Genomic DNA, 21586 nt, shown 5'->3' on the forward strand with positions numbered 1-21586 from the left:
CAAAGCAAAAGACTTTGAAAGTGTTTGAAGAGAAAAATTATTAGATACCTGATCAAGTCATGTACATCCTCAACCTCCACCACCAAAAGGAGCCATTGGAAATCATGAGACTCAATGTGGCTTTTTTAGTCAATAAAGACATCCCAAATGTTCCATTCTTTTAAAAATATACTGTCCCATTTTTTTTTACAAAGGAATAAATCAAATGAACTCGCACCAGAAAGACTGCTGGAATGTTAAAGTTGTTTCTCTAGTTGTGTGTGTGTGAAAAACAAGTTTCGTCTTGTATACTTGTTGCCGGGAACTGCTTGCTGTTTTAAGGGCTAATAAATGTTTCCGCTGAAAAACAACTGGCTCCCCTATTCTGTACTTGAGTGAAAAGATAATGAAAATGCTTTATTTTATTTACAGACAATGCTAATGAGGAAGAGTTGGAAAAGATCAAGTAAGGTAATGCTTAGCTTGTGATCTTTCAGCTTTTCTTGTTGAGAAGAATTATCATCTGCTTTCCCAGATCTCTCTCATATCTCTTCAAAGTATGCCACCAGATTTCATACTATTCAATTGTTACTTTTCCCCATAAATTTAAGCAAACCATCTGATGTTTTTAAAATAGAAATCATACTGATCAGTAGCTTCAAACCATCCTATCACTATTCTCTGGTCACTTCTCAACATCATTCTCAGCATCTGGTCTCGACTATTTATGCAACAGGGTCTAGAAAATTGCTTTGCACCAGGAATAAAATGATAAGGCTAGGGGAGGGACAACTCCAGACAGAAGAAAGATTTCCACAAGTTATTTTATTTTTGCGAGGGGAGGGATTCACAGAAAATTGGTATGAGGCTTTCTAAACTGAGAAATTCCTGTATAATTACATCTTTGGAATGTAAAATAAGAATAATTCTTTTTTTTTCCTCATTGTTTCTCCTCACTTTAAGAAATAAAGTGAGAGGAGTTTATGGTTCCTGTAACTTACTAAGCCCTGGCTCTTTTGCAACTTGTGAGATATGCAAAATATAAACTAAGATCTTAATTTGCTCAGTGGTGCTGCCACTGTTGGATACAGAAAGATATTAAGATGAAACAACTTTTGTAAGAATATATCTTGAAATAAATCAAAAGATTTTACTTGTAAAAATTTTGTCTGCTCAAATTTCTACTTAGAGTCAGTATTTCTTTTTAATAGTGACTAATTTTTTTAGACCCTGGAACATGACAGTCTTTTTCCTTCCATTCTGATTGAATCATGCTTTTACTTAAACTTCTATTTAATTTTGTCGTTTTTATTATTGTGAGTTAAAAATATATATCAAAATGTTTTTATATTTATGGTAATGACTTAATCTGTTTGAACAAGTATCTCTTAGTGTACACAAGAATTCTTGTGGCATTAATGACCTGTACACAAGAATTCTTGTGGCATTAATGACCAAAGAATAAGTTGACTGACCAAAAAGTCAGGGCTCCCATTAAAAGTCACCTTTATTATTTTAATAAAATGAAAAACACTTATTAAGGAAGGTTGCTGAATATTTCTGACTTAATGTTCTCTGTGATTTTTACTAATCAAAATAAAGTTTCAAGAGGTTTTGAATAAATATTTGCACTGTTTATATTTGTATTACTCTTTTTCCTTTGTAATTATACTTTAAAGTTATATCAAAAGTGTATATATTTTTTAAATTTATATAATTTGATATATTTATGTACAAAATATGACAATCCATCAATATGTGGCAATATTCTCTCAGATGTATTTAACATGTAATACTAGAACAGGATACTATATAATATTTAGTGTTAATTAGTGGGAATAATCTGTTTTATTGTATAAAAGAAAGAATAGAAATGAAGATTCTGCCTGCCATGGTGGCTCACACCTGTAATCCCAGCATTTTGGGAGGCTGAGGTGGGCAGATTACTTGAGGTCAGGAGTTCGAGACTAGCCTGGCCAGCATGGTGAAACCTCGACTCTGCTAAAAATGCAAAAAGTAACTGGGCGTGGTGGCATATGCCTATAATTCCAGCTGTTTGGGAGGCTGAGGCTAGAGGATCGCTTAAACCCAGGAGGTGGAGGTTGCAGTGAACGGAGATCATGCCACTTCACTCCAGTCTAGGCAACAGAGTGAGACTCTGTCTCTATAATAATAATAATAATAATACTTCTTTAAAAACTAAATTAAATTTATATTTAAATGTAAATATAACTTTAAGAATAAATTAAGTAAAAATATATCTACATATTTTTGTTCCATATAAAAAAATATAAAATGAAAAATATCTACCCTCTACTGTTTTTAATATCTATAATTCTTAGAGTTTATATTTATTATTAGCAATCCATTTATGTATTCAAACGGATACATTTTTCAAGCTTCCAACTGAAGATACAGAATTCCTATGTCTAACAGCATTCGTTTGAGTACTTGGCAGATTATATTTAGTACAAGTGTTAACATAAGCTTTTGGGTTTTAGCCCAAGGGATTTTCAACTTTGAAAAATTTAATGGGGTTATTGAATACTAAGTGAAGTAAAATCAGTTCACTCATTTGACTTTTTTTCTGTGAGAACATACTGAACACCTGCTAATTCATTCAGATTTTTTACTGTACCCTAAAATATTTGCCATATTCATCCATATTAGTGTTACAAGAGCGTAATATTAAATTCAAAATCGGGGGAAAGTTTGACATTTCAATTACTAGGTAGTCCACCTTCCTTCACACACTCTGCTACGTTAAAACTGCTCCTTGAACCTTTTCGTCCAGTAAATTGTGCTACTTGGGAAACTAAGGGGTAAGGGACTAAACTATGTAGTTTTATAGGTTTTACTATGTGACTGTTTTATGGAAATGCATCTTTTCTAAATTTTTCAATCTTCTTAAAAATTCTTGTCTGAGTACAGATTTTTCATTTTTTATTTTTGGAAATAGGGTGTAATTTTATTTGCATTACATTTAAATATGGGTATTTCATATATGATATAACTATGTTCAAATTCAAAGGTAAATTTTTCATAAAAACACAGATTTTCTTCTTTGGAATCTTGATTTACAGAATGAGGTCTCCCGCATCTTTGTGGCAGGGCTTTGGCATGCAGCCTGTATTTGAGCATCAATGGTGAATATATCATCTAAGAAGTATAAATTTTGTAGCAAAGACTTAAAGATAGCCGGTGTTGTTGGAGATTCTCTCCAGTATGGAGTTTTTCTTCCTTGGTTTCTTTCAGAAGTGATGTAACTACAGAGGAAGAAAGGCTAAATTGACATAATTTTTGTTCTTTTAAATACACCCATCTCCCCTCTATACAATGTGAATCGGCTCATGGAACTTCTCGTTCCTTAAACATCTACTCATCATTTTCATCATCTTGACTTTCTGTGATGAGATTTCTTTACCTATTTTTGTAGTCATACTTCAGCCAATAATAGGCTCTTTTAATGGAAATCTCATTACTTGCGGCAGTCACATAATGTGGTGTTCTATTTACTATTGAAATCAGAAGAAAGATCACCAGCTTGAGGACAGGGGGATCCTAATTGCTGTTCAGGACTAACTTATTATTTGGTGGGGAGGAGGTAAATGTATTACCACTTAATAAGACATAGGGAAAAATACATCTAAACTTACCTCTGAAAGACAAGAATGTATAAAATATGCATTACATCTGAATGGCATGTAAACAAGTATATAGCTATCAATTCCATAATGTTGCCTCTTCTGGGGACAGAACCGTCCTTTAAAACACTCATTCTGGTTTTCCACAAGCACACTATCTATATTATGCTCATTTCGAATTCTGCCCAACACTTAGCTGTTATAGAATTACGTTATTTTAAGAAGAAAGGGACTGATGTCTCCCTAAACTTGGGCAACAGGATTATCCAGGTCAAAGAGTTACACTTATGTGACAAAATGTATTTTAGCAGAGAAATGGTAGTGCTTTGGATTATTGCGATATTTTATTCTTTAGAAGAAGCTTATCACTGATAATTTATTCTAAGTTTAAATTATTCATCAAGAAAGTTCATGAACTCAAAAGAGATGATTTATATGCATTTTGTGAATAAATGTTGTGGGTCCAAACCAAAAATTGAAAAAAATAATGAAATAATTGGCTCTATCAAACAATGTGCGGTTATGATTTTACACTACAGTGTGTGTGTGTGTGTGTGTGTGTGTGTGTGTGTGTGTGTGTGTTCAACCTAGAATAATGAATTTGCCAATGGGTAAAGCTGAGATAATAAGCTTATGTGCTTTCAACAGATTGTTTTAATTATATGAGAAATATGATGATATAAAAACATACACATTGCAATTCATATCTCAACAATAGCAGTTTAGAATTGTTTTTCTTTAAGAAAAGTTCATCCTTTGAATATATACAGACTACTATGATGGTGTCTGATTATGATATCTTCTGTTACTTGACAGTTATATCCTTTTTTAATAATACATCTTTTTATAAAGATTTTATTATAACTGCTTAGCATAATTTTAATGAACTATAAAACACTTTATTCATTGGTTGAATGAAGCAATTTTTAATAAGACTTTTGGCACGGAGATCATTAATTTAAACTAGAGAACACTTTCAACTCTAAGTCTGCATGGCATAGTAGTTAAACCTGACACCTTGGATGACACATTAAAAATGCATCAGCAAAAACTCTAAGTGCTTTAATTTAAGTAACGGTGGAAAAGCAGATTAACACATCTTTAAGTATCTCACACAGTCAGACACGATGAAAAAAAGTCATTATTTAACAACTATCAGGTTCTTTCTACAAAAACGTTATATTCTGATAATAAATAGGCAATATTTTTAAAGCCGCAAAAATGAAAACTATTGGTCATAGACTTTCTTAACTCATATGAGTGACCAACATGGCTTTTCTTGGATGCCATATTTCTAATTATTATGCATATGTCTTTGAAAAAAAATGATGTACTCGATGTTTTTGAAGGAAACCTGAAATTATTTTAAAAGATTTTTACCTTGCCATTGTTTGTACTCCCAAATCTATATTATCTGGAAATGCTATAAAATCAACCTCATAATCAAGATTTCTGAGATTCCAAAATGCAACAATGAACAAATGGTAACTAGCAGCGAGTATTTCTGTTATCAAAGAGTATATTTTGACCCCACCTAACCAAAGTCCTGAAATTTGTAGCAAGTTTATTTAAAACAGAGATATTATAATGTCAGTCAATATTTGATTACCCCCACAAAATACATGAAGCCATAACTAAATTTTATGTTGAGATGGTTTTTTCTTGCTGTTTTGACAATATTTCCACAAAGGCATAAAATATGCTTTTTATGTATTATATTCATAGCTACAGAGATTTTCTGTGACAGTGGCATTACATTTATTTGACTGCTCTTGTTGACTTTCCTAAATGTTGTGGGTTCTTCTGGAGCATCTGGATGGATTGGCACAAAGTGGAAGGGCAATATGTAATGTCACGGAGAGGATGGATTCCACAATGCTTGTGTTTCAGGTCTAGAATGTTTATTGTGTAGTCACTGGGTGGCCTTCACTTTGGTGGCATGTGTTATCAAGTGAGTCGACCAATTTCTTAAGATTCTTCCTGGACCAATTAAAAGGAAAGAACTGATATAACTGGATTCCAGGGTAGCAGAACTGAGGGCTGCCGTGCAGATTACATGGCCTTTTCATTTAACAAGATAGATAGATGGAAGGATGAATGAATGGATGGATGGATGGATAGACAGACAGACAGATATTACATTGAGTGGAACTGGGAGGAGATTTGTTGATTTTAAGGGACCCTAAACATATACAGTGAAATGTATACATTATACAATGTATAATTTTGTCAGGGTCCTGGCTCCAAAGCTCTGTTAACAGTTAATAACCTTAGTCAATATCATGAGGCATCTTTATTGATAGGATGGAAGCATCCAAGAGCCATGGCTTTGATGAGCAGTGATTGCATTCTGACCAGGAAAGTTTATGTAAATGATTTTCTTGTATATTTATTTATTTTTTAATCTCTTAAATGGCCACATAGTACTGATAAAAGGAAACTGGGTTTCTATGAAAGCATTCTTTTGTAATCGGGAATTCTAGCTGACGCGGCTCTTACATTTGAATCTCAGGCTTCACAGTTTCAAATTGATTGTGAAGGTTTTGAGTTTTGAAGGATTGCCAAGTAATTGTACGTGTTATGTTTAAAGCCCTGTACACATTAAGATGAATTTTAAAATATCATCGTTAATAAAAGCTTGTTGACTGATCCTTATTCCATCTGTTGAAAAAGTCTTTAAATATTTCTATGATTTATTTTGTGTAGAAGGCTGAAAAAAAATCATATTATATGCATTTGTTGGAAAAAAATTAACTGTCCTTTAGTTTTATTTCCCTGTGAAAAACATTTATCTTCCAGATTTTTTAGTCTAAAATCTGGTTAATATTTAGATTTGTAATTAGATATTTTTTCTTTAAAGAGAAATTTTCTTAATGTGTATTAGATTTTTAGAGGTAAAAATAGAAATAAATAAGATATTCCCAATGCATCCTTACCACTTTCATAAATTAGAAATCTTGGTAGAAACAGTTTAACAATTTATCATTCAGAATAACTTCAACAATTTTCCATTATCAATTAATATTTCTGTTTTTTGTTCTGTTTCCTTTTGCTAGTATTTTATACTTTTAGCAATTTTAAAATGTCACTTTGCCTCACTTAGCCTGTTGTCTTGATAAAGACTGAAGTGTAACTAAATGTCTACAACTGTACTTTTAGATAAGCTTTCTCTGGAATTCATGAATAGTTTAGCTACTTTTTCTTGTTCTCCATAATAAAATCACCACTTCTGTTTAGGACTCATTATGTAATGCCAGGTGTCTTCTTGTGGTTGTTGCTGTTGTTATTGTTATTATCATTAGACTCTAGTGAAAGAAAGGCTTTGGCTGGTCTGTTGTAAATTTTATACCCATGCAGAACAGTAAATGGCACAAGGGTCCACAAGAAATTAAATTATTCCCTCTGAAATAATGGCCTAAATTTACATGAGAATGTGGGTTGTAAAATGAAATATAAATTTTAGCTGATAAATAACAGAAGCAATTAAACATGGCATGAAAAGCACAGTCTGAGGACTTCAGTGGATCTAAATGTGGCTAATGTTTTTGTTTCTCAAATTTTAAAACAGAAACCTAAGTCCTAAATCTCGATCATCAAAATTCCCATCTCACCCTCAAAATCTTAAATGCTAACACAAAATCATAGAATAACCTAGGAAGTTGCAAAGGTGCTTCCTCTTTATCACAGTGTCAACTATTGATACTTTCCCATGACTGTCATCAGTTTCCCAAAACTTTATCATAACTGACACCTAGACACAGAATGCAAAGCTTTAACATTTAAGGGAGTAATTTAGATGTTTTATTTAAAACTGAGTAGCTATTTTTTTATTTCCCAACATTGAATTGGTTTCCTTCATAAAGGTCTGAGGATTAAGTAATAAACTATCCTACTTGAGTTCATTGCATTGCTTTTACCCCAATAGTCAGCTCTCTCTCTATATTCATTTCTTTTTAAAATTGTCAGGGAACTTCCATTAACTATGTCACTTATTATATTATGTTATATTTGTTAATTATAAAATTTGCAATTCTTGTAAAAGTTTAAACCAAATTTGATTAGGTACATTCTTATAAAGATTTCTGCAATCATTTGTTAAAAATCTCTGAAGTTCTATTGTTAACACAATTGTTTTGTTAAAAGGAACAAATATCTGCTTATTTCAAATCTTAAAATATGCTTAAACAGTTTACTTTCTATAATATACCATCAGACTCCAAGATATATTAATGAATAAGAATAAAAAGGTAAGTGGACTCTTTAAAAATTACAGAAATAACCCTCTCTAAACTTTACTACCACAATAATTTTAATTTATTCAAGGGAAGAAAACTTACAGTTTCTAAATATCCCAGGTATCTTTAGGTTATATAATTTTCAGTTTTTTATTTGCTTTGAGTTTATTTGTTTTGATTTAGAATACTAATTATTCTCAAAAACATCTCAAAATGTAGCTAAATATTTGTTTGTTTTTAGGAACTTTCAGAAAATGAAGTGGTTGGATCTTATTTCTCTGTGAAGTCTCTCTTTTGGAGGGTAATGTCTAAATCCATTTTGTTAATATTCTTGATTTTTGGTTTTGGATAGCAATTTTGAAAGTTAAATGGCAATTTAGAGTTTTACTTTTTAAGATAGGCTTGCAGATAGACGAATTCATTTGCCTTCTTTATTATCTTCTAAGTCATCTATTATCTTACACTTTTACTTCTACACTTGTAAAAATTAAGAACTTAATTTGAACATATTTCTTTGAAGTCATTTTATGAAATCAAGTATATTCCAAATTCTGAAAAGCTAAAGTCCCAGGGACTCTCCAGGAATATAATGCCATCTAGAAGGTCCATTAAGGCTCTTTCATCCTCTCTTGTAAAATGAGATTAGAATTTTCTTCTCTATTTCTGTTTGAGAAAACTATTTACTTCTGTTAACAGTGATCTGTACTAGAAATCTATCCTAGAAATATACTAATCAGTGCTCTTTCTTTGAAAATAAATCCTGTAATTTAGAAAGCAGCAACTCTTTAGATTTAAATAAAGACAAAATGATGATTCATAGATGATTTGTTTTAAATGTCATTGCAATTTAACTGACTCTTTGATGACTAAAGCATAATGACCTTGTAATGACCATCCATTTTTTTCTCTGCTCTAATTCTGCATTATGCGTAACATGACTTATTACTAATGCACTTACTGCTTTACCTTTAAGAATGTTCCTCTTTCTTTGAAAATTCACACTTGGTATATGCTTAATGTAATAATAGATATTGCAATGAAAATGCTACACTCTTAGGCCTTAGGGATTTTCCTTTCTTGGCTCTCAACTGTTCATGATTGAAAACTTCCTTTTTTCCTTGAGAATTTTAATATTTGTTATAGTTTCTTTTAAGTAGACTGGCAGGTACCAGATTAAGTCATGTGTTGACCAGTGAGCAAGTATAAGCCACATTTATTCATCCTTAACAGCTTGTACACACACACACACACACACCTTTTTTTGCATACCCTTATTTTAATAATCATACCCTCTTATTTTAGTAATCATACCCTCTTCATTTCTACTATATGACTGCCTTCACTGAAGTTACTCTGTACTTTGCTGAAATAATTTCTCTTATATGTTCACGCATTATCCAGGAACACACAGGACGACTGCTTTTAAATTATTCCATGACTTTAAATGGATAATAGCTTTATCAAAAAATTGTTTCACTGGCTGGATGCTGTGGCTCACACCTGTAATCCTAACAGTTTGGGAGGCCAAGGCGGGTAGATCACCTAAAGTCAGGAGTTTGAGACTAGCCTGACCAACATGGTGAAAACCCATCTCTACTAAATACAAAAAATTAGCCAGGTATGGTAGCACATGCTTGTAATTCCAGCTACTCCAGAGGTTGAGGCAGGAGAATCACTTGAACCCAGGAGAATGAGGTTACAGTGAGCCAAGATTGTTCCATTGCACTTCAGTGTAGCAATAAAAGCAAAACCCTGTCTCAAAAAATATGTACATATATATTTTTTTTTACATGGCACTTTTCTTCTAGAGTAGAATTTGGGGGTGTTCTGGGTTGAGCTTGTTCTATATGCAGCAAATGTGCACACTGGTCATTGTGAATGAAGATCTGTGACCAGGACCAACTTCATAATTCATGCTTTTTCAAGGGTTTCCCTTTCAAGTGGCTCTCTCAAGATTTTCTTTGCTAATTCCAAGTTTTCCACTTACCAGTACTTTCCATTTGGTTGTGTTCATTCTCAAATATTCTTTAGTAACCTTTCTCAATCTCTTCAACTGTTTGATCCTAGAATAGCAAATGTGCAAGTTTAAAAATAAATAAGCTTTCTTGTATCCAAGGCTCAGTGGTAATGTCTTCTCTGGGCATATGATAATGAACAATTGACAAATTAACTGAGTCATAAAGGCAAAAACCTTTAGGGGTTATCTGTTCTACCAGTGTGGAAAATAAGGCCCATCAAATTGATGTCATTGCTTTGAGGTACCCAGATGGCATGACAAGAAACAATATTTTTCTCTCTCTGAATGCCATACAAATAAACATTTTGAAGAACTTAAAGCAGTAGAGTTGCTCTTTGAGCCTGTTATTTATTTCACATCTAGTGCTCAACTTACAACCACGATTGGTTCCAACAGACCGGTCGTAACACGATTTGGTCGTAAGTTGAGTAGGCTATATGTACAGTACAGTACTGTGAAATGACGTTATAAAAATATTTAAGTTATATTTTATCATAATTTTCTTTCATTATTATGTATCATAATTTTCTTTGTTCATTTTATGCCATTTGTATCATCTCTACACCATTTTGTTTCTTATTTTTACATTCGTCAGGTTTAAGTAAAACACTGCATTACCAGTACAACTGGTTTAATATTTGCAAAACATACAAAATTACAAAATACAGGTGCATATAAAAATACAAAATACAGGTGTAAAAAATACCATAGGAAACATTTTCCCAATTGCTTTGTTATAACTGTTATAACAATCGCATGGGTGCAGAACCTTTCACAGCTTCACGAATTCTTTCTTTATCTTTAAAAATCGTTAACACAGTTGAGTGTGATAACTTCGTATCACGTGTGATCACATTCACTTTATTTTCCTCCTTTGTACTGTTTAATTACCTTCATTTTCGTGTCGAGATCGATGGCCTTTCTTTCATTTTTCGCAGGCTGAGGCGTAGACAAAGACAATGTCCTCTTGGTAGGCATCTTGGGAGGGGTTTGGTGAAAAATATCCAAGACGCAAAACACAAATTGCTGTACCGAGTCTGGGATAACAGTTGAAATGGTGCATCCAACGGCCGGGCGCGGTGGCTCAAGCCTGTAATCCTAGCACTTTGGGAGGCTGAGGCGGGTGGATCACGAGGTCGAGAGATCGAGACCATCCTGGTCAACATGGTGAAACCCCGTCTCTACTAAAAATACAAAAAATTAGCTGGGCATGGTGGCACGTGCCTGTAATCCCAGCTACTCAGGAGGCTGAGGCAGGAGAATTGCCTGAACCCAGGAGGCGGAGGTTGCGGTGAGCCGAGATTGCGCCATTGCATTCCAGCCTGGGTAACAAGAGCTAAACTCCGTCTCAAAAAAAAAAAAAAAGAAAGAAAGAAAGAAAAGAAATGGTGCATGCAGAGATGGTAGTGCTGCCGGAAGCTGGTCCGCACTGTCGTACACCCAGCTGGGCCATGTCTGCGCTGCCAGACGCAGAGCAGTCGCAGCTAGCGATTGTGTTCATAAAGTCGAATGGTCATAAGTTGCATAGGTCGTAAGTCGATCAATACCTGTATTTTATTTTATTGAAACAGAGTCTTGCTCTGTTGCCCAGGCTGGATATACGTGATCTCAGCTCACTGCAACCTCCACCTCCCGGGTTCAAGTGATTCTCCTGCCTCAGCCTCCCAAGTAGGCACATGCCACCACACCCAGCTAATTTTTGTATTTTTAGGAGAGATGGGGTTTCACCATGTTGGCCAGGACGGTCTCCATCTCTTGACCTCGTGATCTGCCTGCCTCGGTCTCCCAAAGTTCTGGGATTACAGGTGTGAGCCACCATGCACAGCCTAGTCTGTTATTTTTAATTGACACCGTTTCAAATTCTTCTTGCATTATTTGACCCTTTTCTTCAGCATCTGTGTTAGCCACCAATGGATAGATGTGTTTAAAAGCCATGAGGTTGCTGTATCCAATGTGCCATTTACAAAATCAGAAAATTAGTGACCAAGTCTACTTTAGTTGAGTATTATCTGCATAGTCACATTCAAAGGTCACTCTGATAGCTAACTGACCCCATTGCTCTTTACCTAAGCAATATTGTTATTCTGATGAACTTTTAGAGGAGAGGTATATGAAAGGAGGTTACCCAGGACATTGTCAGATATGCAATATATCTAAATAGCTCAGATAAAATCTTGCATGAAGAGTATATATGTGTTTTGTGGGTTAAGCAGGATGTGATTTAAAATAAATTTCTATCAGGATTTGTAAAAATCAATACATGTGTCTAAGAGATAGCAACTGATTTACACTGAGCGAAACTACATCCTAGAAAAAATTGCTCAGCTGGAACATCAGTGCTTCTTGCTGTATCTTAATTTTCCCGAGAGCAAAATAATGGAAAGAAAAGACTGTGTGCAGGGATATTCTAATTTTCCAAAAGCATAACATTTTTTACTCATCAAAACACTATCTTAGGACAAAAAATATTAATCAGTGGATATGACAATTACCATGTTTCTCATGGAAACAATAAAAATTATGTGAAATAAGATTAAGTAAAAATTGTATTAAAGACTAACTTCCCACTTCAGGGTCATAACTTAGTACAGTGTTTCCAAATATTTAGCATGTTTAAGTTTCTTTATCTCTATGGAGTGGACTTACAGACTCTGACGAAAGAATTAATTGAACAAACCATCTTGCAAGAACATTGTAGTGAAACAAAGAGGAATTTAAATATTTTTTAAGTGGAAAAGGCTGGAAAATGCCAAGATACTTCATATAAAAATCAAGAAAAAGGTCATAATGGGCAAAGAAGAATACTTAGGAAAACAAAAAGCAATTGAGAAGTTATGTCAGAGTACTGCCTTCCTGTCAGGTCAAGCAAAAGTGTGGCTGAAGGAAGACTGAAGGCTAAAGAGAAGAGTTATTGACTTTTTAAAACAAGAGTGGGATACTGTCAAGCACTTACATACTGAGCAACTCAACCATAGATAACATCCTCCCAAGATGAGTTCAGGAGTTATTTCCCTTTTCAAGTATGATATTATTTATACTCAAAAATATGTGTAACTTTTAATTAAAAGTCTCAAAAAAAAAAAAAAAAACAGGTCTCTGTAAGGCTAGCCCAAGACTATTATTTCTTTCCCATATTATTGCTAGAAATTTGTAGATTATTTAAGCAAGCTAAAAAGATTACAATATATATGATGAGTTTCTCCTCGTATTTCAAAAAAAAAAAAAAAAAAAAAAACTTTGTAAAAGCTTTAAAACTTTTGTTTGGCCACGATTAAAGTTAGAGAGGATAGTTAAAACATTTTAAGTAAACATAAAGAACTTCCTGACACCATAAATTGTATCAAGAAGCAATGGAAATACAAAAGAAAGTTTAAGGATAAAAACCAGGAGAATCTTGCTAAGGATTATGGTGCCAGTAAATCATCTTCTAAGAAAAAAGGGATCAAAGCTTTATTATAAGATGAGACACTTCAAACTGGGCTGGACAAAGCACTGGGAGGGTTTTCTGTAAAAGCAATCCTACCTTGAGAGGATGGATGGATGGCAGAACAAATGCACTTGTTGGACTTCATCATCCAAGTGCAATTCACTGGAATAAACTCAGCAGGAAAAGGAAAAGATAGAACGTGCCTGTGCCTGGGATTGAGCTAATTGCTCCGCACTCATCTTTGCAGCACAAAACAGTCATTCTAGGCTGTCATTATCTCTTCTTTGTAGTGTCTTCGGGATCATTTGATTAAATAAAAGCACATGCACCCCTGTGCTGAAAGTAGAAGAAAGAGCTGACTCCACACATGGCTTATTGTAAACACATAAGCGATGTCTTTCACTCCCTGTTTCAGTGTCTGGGTGTCATTTGGAAGGATTAGTTTGTACACAGGTAATAAAATCCAGGATAACAAAAGCCAAGGATTATTTGTATCTATCAGGACAGGGGATTGGTGTAACTGTGTTGCCTTAGTCTCATATTAAGTCTAGATAGATTTTTTTATTTTGATCTATTTTTAAATCAAGATCTAGAAAAATAAAATATCTCATTATTAGTGATCCAACTTTTCAAGTAAAGGAATTAGTAAACTTTTTACACTAGAACTGGAAATAGAAATGGTCCCAATTTATATGCTAGATTCTATGACTTCACCACTTTACTAGTAGACATAAAAGTGTAATTTTCTATAAAGTGAATAACATATGCTAGGGTTATTACCACCCACCTACTTTTACTTCCTCTAATCCCTTGATTAGCCTTTCTCCAACATCTATAACCAAGGATACATTTCATCTAAGTGACAGGCAAAGTATTTTGAAAACTCTTGTACCAATTAATTTCTTTTGTTGTTCCATGAATTTCTTAGACTCTGTCAAAAAGAAAAAGAAAAGAAGGAAATATAGGTGGGTCGGGGTTGGAAATCATGAATTAGGTCTCAGCAAGTCTAGCTTCAAATCTCAGCCTTGCCGGTCTCTAGTCATTTGGCTTTGAGTGGGGTACTTACCTTCTCCATGCCTCAATTTATTTACCTTAAAATAAGATGCCTGTCATGAAAAACCCCAGAGTATGAAAACTGCAGCATGATAATAGCTGCACAATAAATGTTCCTTACTTTCTGTGTGATTAGCCCACCTTTCAGACTGCCCTAATCCAGTCCTCTCTGTTGATGTTATTAAGGCTGGTGACTCTAATCTCATCATAATATTATTATTAAGAAACTTTCCTTAGCTGCTCCATAAGACCTGTAATACAAACTTTCAGTTCTACCATGATAATTTCTCTCCAAGAGTTCCTATTAAGCTATATCTTTCTTAATCCATCTCTGGCTGCTCTCGGTCTTGGTAGTGAAGGGATCTTTGGGTTACTTTTTCATAGCAAAGGCAAAAAAGGGAGGTGTCACATGGGACATTTTCCTGTTAGTTTAGAGATACTTCTTTAATCATTACAAAAAATTTACCTGTGAGAGTCAAGGTTAATGTGATCTTAGTTATTGCCTATTGATATCACATTTATTTTTCTGCAAGCTTATCACTATTTTAACATTTCAGAGCAGTAGATTTGGAAACAATTACTCTTTTCATGATTTCTCTTGCTCTGGTTATTTTCTCGGATATACCTATTAACAGAAACCTGAAACCGCTTAATTAGGCTCCATCATCATATAATCTCTGGGCTTCATTTCCTTGACCACTGCAGCATCATTCTATTAAAGAAAATCGTGGCTGGAAACATTAGAGTTGCATTGGCATTTATCTTCATTGTACCATAAGACACTTTCTGACAGTGACTTGGAAGCAAATACAAATTTTCTCAAATAATGTTTTCTGAAGACTAAACTGCTGATCAAAATGAGGGGTTGAGAATGGTACAAAGTTTTCCTGTACAGCTCTGATCATTCATTTCCATCCAGACGTGCAGCAGGCCAGCTCTTCCTGTCCTGGGCTTCTGCAGAGCAGAGCTTCAGAGTTCTTATTGCCAAAATGCGCAAGTAAGTTCAAACATTCAGTTGATTTATTTTTTTCTGAGCTTGCATGAGCTGTGATTTCTGAGGGCCAACTTACTGTACTGAAAACCCATTCACTATACTAATCGATTTTGTACATGTGAAATGGAATTGTAATCTTAAATTCTTTTTCAAGGAATAATATAACTAACACTTTCTTTAAATTGCCAGCTTATTAGTTCTAAAATCTTAGTAAATGTATGTGTTATAGACTAATTGCTTCAGACTGAAACCTGTATTATTATCTGGTGTCTTGATATTCTTTATTAATTATGAACTTGGATGAATATTCCTTATGAGAGTGAATTTGGATGTATGAGAATCACATGGGGCATATGTTGAAATACAGACATGGTTCTACTCCATAAGTACTGAATCACATCTCAGAGAATCACGCATTTCAGCAAATTGACTGCTAGAATTTGAGAACAACTACCTTACACGTTCAAAGATTATTCCTTCCTTTTAAGGACTTTGTTTTTGTTCTTCGTTTTGAAGAACCAGGTTGGTTTTTTCTTTTTATTCTTCCTGTTTTTTTTTTTTTTTTCTTGTCCCCAGCCCCCAAATAGAGTTCTAATTCAACAAGGACCCAGTAGGGAGCATTGCCTTAGAAAACTAATACCAGCTGCATTATGCAAATTTTATTGAGTGACATCTTCAATTTGTTTAATACTCCTTGCCCTTTCGGTGCTCAATAAGTGATTTTTGGCGGATGATTATCAATACTTCAATAAATAAGTGTTATTAAGATATATGTATGAGAAAAAATTAATAAAGGGAGAGAAGCACAACTTTTCATAATTGTTCAGTAGAGTCCTAGTTCTCTTTTTAAATAATCCAAATATCAAGACCAATATGCTTTCCTAATCAGTAAATTTAGCAGCAGGACGAAAGAAGGACTTTAAATAGCATAAATAATATCCTTGGTAATGTTTACAATTGTATTAACAGTAGTTATGAGAACATAGAGTAGCCAGTGCGCATGCCCCATATAACTTTCAAAGCAAGGATTCTTAAGCTTGAGTGTGTATCAGAATCACCTGGCAAACTGGTTAAACCAGCATGCCCAACTCCACTCCCAGAGTTTCTGATGCTGTTAGTCTGGATGGAGTCAGAGGATTTGAGTTTCTAACAAGTTCCCAGCTGACATTGATGCCACTGGTCTGTGGACCACGTTTGAGAGATTTGCTATACAGAGGAAGGAAACTTTTTAAACAGAGGAGCAAGTGATTCAGAAGGTACCTTGGAGAGCATCAGAATTTCATAGTTTGCAAAGTTTCTTCTTGCTGTGGTATTCTGCCCATCCCCAGCCCTTCAGTGAGCTCCCAGAACTTTGATTTTTTAAAAAAGTAAAAGTAATAAATGACTGTCTTAGGTAAGCTAAATCTTCATTGTTTATGGAGTGTATTTTTTTCTCTGTAAGCCCCTGAACACACAACCTCCCTCCACCCATAGATACACACAGAAGAGTGTTAGTAGTCTTGGGGCTCTGGAGTAGTCTTAAAAAATCAAAGAGAAGAAAACTGAGTCCCAGAGAAGGGGAAACTTGCCCAAGTCATATAGCCAGAAATTGCTAGGAAGATGTGAGTGAATACTTATGTTACATGCTTATCTTTTCTGCTATTGGTAGCCTATGTTTATATCTTCTACCTTTACCTGTAATTTTATTTCAAGTCTCACTTCTTCACGCTTTGGCTAAATATTTAACAGTTTCATGACTATGCACGTACTCAATAAAATCTATAGTTGAATTATGGAGTTTCTTTGTAGAGAAGTGTCATTTTGAACAAAAATTATTGAAGAAGAAAACATCATTAAAAAATATCTGATTAGAATTATCTTCGAAACCTTTTTTAAATTTCTTCTTCTTAGCCTTTTGTTCAGGCCACCGTAATTACCACATCCATTAGCCCTGTTTTTGTGAAAAAATGCTCTCCTTCTTCCTCTCACTTAGCTTCCCACATTGTTTTGGAAATGTTCTTCTGGGTTATAGAAAAGCATTTCACAGAAGCTCACAGGTATGAAGAGTGTGTAGGCAAAGTCCTGTGTTGCTATTAATAGGGCAGAGCCACCAAGCAAGCATTTCATACACTTGTTTTGGAAATGTTCTTCTGGGTTATAGAAAAGCATTTCACAGCAACTAGTGGAAGTAGGCAGTCTCTACTATGTTCATTTTATTTCTGTGAAAGCATAAAGGACTCCATGGAAAATGGGATCTTTTCTCCTCCTGTGAGCCTTACGTGAGAACATGAACTTGACTTACAGAGTGAAAATGGCTTTCTCCTCCTCACTCTGTAAGTCAAGTTCATGGTCTCATGTGAAAAAAAAAAAAAAAATGAAAGGAGAAGCAAGCAAGGAAGCATTTTAGACATGGCACTACTAAAGAAACTCTTCATCTTGCTCATTGAAGCTGCGGTGCAACGTAGCTTGTACCCAACTACTATTTTACTGCTTCTAGAGATCACATAGAAAATGGCATTAAGTATTTTCTTCAACAAGCTGAAATATTATAAATATAAATACATGTGGTCATATAATAGAAAAGTAAAAGGTGGTTTCATGAATTAACCATGTTCTTGCCATTTAACTGGAGAGTACCCTTTGGAAACATTTTGTTTAAATCATGATTACCTTTAACCTACAAGGAATCTCTTCCCTAAACACTTGTATTGGAGAAGCTCAGGAATAAAGATTGGAAATATTTGGGTTTTAGTTACACATCTACCATTTATGTGCACAACCCCTCTGCATTCCGTCAGTAAAATTGGGCTAAGAAGCCTTGCCCTCTGACTTCATAGGGTTTTTGTGGGAACCAAATGTTATAATATAGATACGCATATTTTTAAATTATAAAGTTCTATATAAGTTGGCAGCTCTTACCTCCTTGGTCTTTGCTAAAAGAATTATTTCTTCTTACTTGCTACAACATTTTTTTCTTTGTTTCTTTCTTTGCTACTCATATTCCCTAACAAAACTTTCCAATCCAAAGTTTAAAACCTGGTTCTCTAGAGCAGGCGTCCCCAAACTTTTTATACAGGGGGCCAGTTCACTGTCCCTCAGACCGTTGGAGGGCCGCCACATACTGTGCTCCTCTCATTGACCACCAGTGAAAGAGGTGCCCCTTCCTGAAGTGCGGCGGGGGGCCAGATAAATGGCCTCAGGGGGCCGCATGCGGCTCGTGGGCCGTAGTTTGGGGACGCCTGCTCTAGAGTCTGCTGCTAGAGGCAGTTTCAACAGCAGCAGAAGTGGTTAAACAGTCACCAAAATCTACAGATGGATTATAGAACAATAAGTTGCATGAAATCTTAGAACTAAAACAAAGATCTTGGCCGTAACTGGGTGCAACAAATTGTAAACAATTACTTTCATCTGAGAAGTCCTCTGTTCAAACAATAGCCAATGTGGAAATCCAATATACTGAACAGACGGGAGCAGAGGGGCTCTAGCCAAAATGGGCATAGAGTTCTTCAGAACTTGCAGGTGCCCCTTGAGTTCTCCCTTACACTCAGAACACATATGAATGCTGCTCTTGAAGCTCACAGGGATGAAGAGTGTGTCAGCAAAGTCCTGCATTGATGTTAATAGGGCAGAGCCACCAAGCAAGATTCAAAATGTGCTGTGTTCAACAGGCAGGAATATATGCAGTGTGATTTTGAAAGATTTTCACTGAAATGTCCAAATATTAGAAGCATTATCTTTTGAAGAGTGTAGTTTTCATTTTCCTGATAGAAGCACTCAAAATGCATGACTTTTGATTATGATGATAAAAATACCTATGGTGTTGCTATAGTATAGAAAAAAGGTAGGAAGTCAGAGTGAGAGGAAAAGTTATACAAAATAAGCTGTAGCTTTATAACATTAATGTAGAAGAGATTAGTTAGAAAGTAGTGCGAATCCATAATTTAACAGTGTGCTTTGAGATTGAGAGGAACGTTGAATTTCTTCATGAAATGGCTGTATGTAGGAAAAACACGTTTGATAATATGAAAGAAGTCCTTTTTATAGTACTGCTTGATGCCGAATCCAGATTGAAAATGTTTTCACATTTAGTTACTTTCTATGGCTTGTTTTATGTCCTTTTTAGTTCAAAGAGATTATACAGCCATTTTTAGTAGACTTGCAAATTTTAATAATAGTCTAAGCCAGGCGTTGTGGTTCAAGCCTGTAATCTCAGCACTTTGGGGCACTGAGGCAGGCAGATCACTTGGGGCTAGGAGTTCGAAGCTTCAGTGAGCTGTGATCATACCATTGCACTCCAGCCTGGTCAACCAAGAAAGATGTCTCTAAAAACAAAACAAAACAAAGAAAATGAAAATAAAAAATAAAAATTAGATGGGTACAGTGGTGCATGCCTGTCATCCCAGCTACTTGTGAGGCTGAGACAGGAGGATCACTTGAGCCCAGGAGTTTGAGGTTACAGTCAGCTGTGACCACACCCCTGCACTCCAGCCTGGGTGAACAGCAAGACTCTGTTTCTAAAAAAAAAAAAAAAGAATAATAAAAGTCATTAAAGAAAATGTTCAGATACTCGAATGTAAAATAAATCCAGAAACATACTTGCCAATATAAATCACATATGTAACATTAAACATAATTATAAATATTTGTGATGAAAGTTTTAGGTATAAACAAGACATCTTAGATGGACATATTGATTTTGTTTTCTCTTTTGTGGTAACTAAAATTGTTCTTTAGCAATCTGAAGCTCAATAATCTCCTAATGTGTCAAGAAAAAATTTTTAAAGTATCTGAACAGAACTTGCAACTAATCTTACAATTAAAAACCACCTGTAAAATCTATCTATAACATAAAGATATCTTCAAAAACCATAAATATTTTAAAAATTAAATACCACAGCATGAATGAGGCCTTTAATAATTCTAACATTTATTTTATACATATTTTGACATAAGCCTATTTGGCACAGTTGCAAATATTTTCTGATATTCTTGATGTATCTATATCTTGTAATCTTAAGAATTGAAAAGCTAGACTATATTTTGAACACTCAACTCTTTTACACAACAAATTTATCATAAGATGATAATTTCATAATTTATTAAAATATTTATAATTAAATAACAATAATTATTTTTGATTTTTAAAAATTGTAGTTGCCTATCCTTTATTTTTTGAAGAATCTTAACAGCAGGAGAAAAGGTAATGCCAAAATGAGGTATTTGGGTTTAAATCACAATAACCTAACTCAATTTTCATTTCCCAAAAGTTTCAGACCCAAAGTGTACGCCTATCAGACCAACACAGAAAATCCCATCTTTGGAGAGGGATAGTCAGCATCACCTTGATTGAAGGGAGAGACCTTAAGGCCATGGATTCCAATGGGTTGAGTGACCCCTACGTGAAGTTCCGGCTTGGGCATCAGAAGTACAAGAGCAAGGTAACCGTATATCTGCTGTATTCCTGTCAATCTTTGTAAGGCATTGGTTGGTTAATAGCCATGCTTTAGGAGATGAAACCACTAGATAATTTTTTAAATGCTTAACAAACTTTTTTGAACATCATGTCAGAAAACAAGACCTATAATTGTATTGCATTTTTTAATTTATGTACTAGGTGATCTCACATAAACTACATGTCTATATCCCAGTTTCCTCATCTACAACATAGTAATAATGGTTGGAACTATCTCTTGGCATGGCTCTAAGGATTAAAACAACAACCACTCCGAAAACACAGTTGGTGCCTGGCACATAAAGTACTCAAAGAGTGTGGCTTTTTTTAGACAGAGTCTCACTCTGTCGCCAGGATGGAGTACAATGGCACAATCTTGACTCCCTGCAACCTCTGCCTCCTGGGTTCAAGCAATTCTCCTGCCTCAGCCTTCTGAGTAGCTGGGACTACAGGCACGTGCCACCATGCCCAGCTAATTTTTGTATTTTTAGTAGCGACGAGTTACACTATGTTGGCCAGGATGGTCTTGAACTGCTGATCTCATGATCCTCCCGCCTCAGCCTCCCAAGAATGTCCCTTTTAACATTATTACAACTTGGGCTAACATCAGTATTATAAATACCATTATATTACATGCCATAAAAATCTTTGTACATTACTCTTAGACACTTTATTCAACCTGATTTGTACCAATGCAAATAGCAAGTTTTAAAATGTATTAGAACAAGTTACATTGTCTCTCCATATCTTAGTTTTCCCATCTGTAAAAATGAGAATTAAAATAATGCCTACTTAGCAAAGTCGCT

The 21586-nt window shown here is 34.7% G+C and overlaps 1 protein-coding gene across 18 annotated transcripts in view; it reads left to right on the top strand.

Annotated features, from left to right (window-relative positions):
• Nucleotides 1-21586, top strand: part of MCTP1 (multiple C2 and transmembrane domain containing 1) — a 591199-nt gene that overhangs the window by 356556 nt on the left and 213057 nt on the right. For 7 of the 18 annotated variants that reach the window (XM_039470335.2, XM_074383518.1, XM_074383500.1 and 4 more), the window contains exons 6-9: nt 412-450; nt 8100-8159; nt 15275-15352; nt 20596-20766. In XM_039470335.2, coding sequence (XP_039326269.1) covers nt 412-450; nt 8100-8159; nt 15275-15352; nt 20596-20766 — 348 coding nt within the window. The remainder of the gene's footprint in view (nt 1-411; nt 451-8099; nt 8160-15274; nt 15353-20595; nt 20767-21586) is intronic. The other 11 variants (XM_074383521.1, XM_074383553.1, XM_074383561.1 and 8 more) reach the window with 6 other exon arrangements.

Source organism: Saimiri boliviensis, chromosome 1 (assembly GCF_048565385.1).
Source record: "Saimiri boliviensis isolate mSaiBol1 chromosome 1, mSaiBol1.pri, whole genome shotgun sequence".
Taxonomy (NCBI): Eukaryota; Metazoa; Chordata; class Mammalia; order Primates; family Cebidae; genus Saimiri; species Saimiri boliviensis.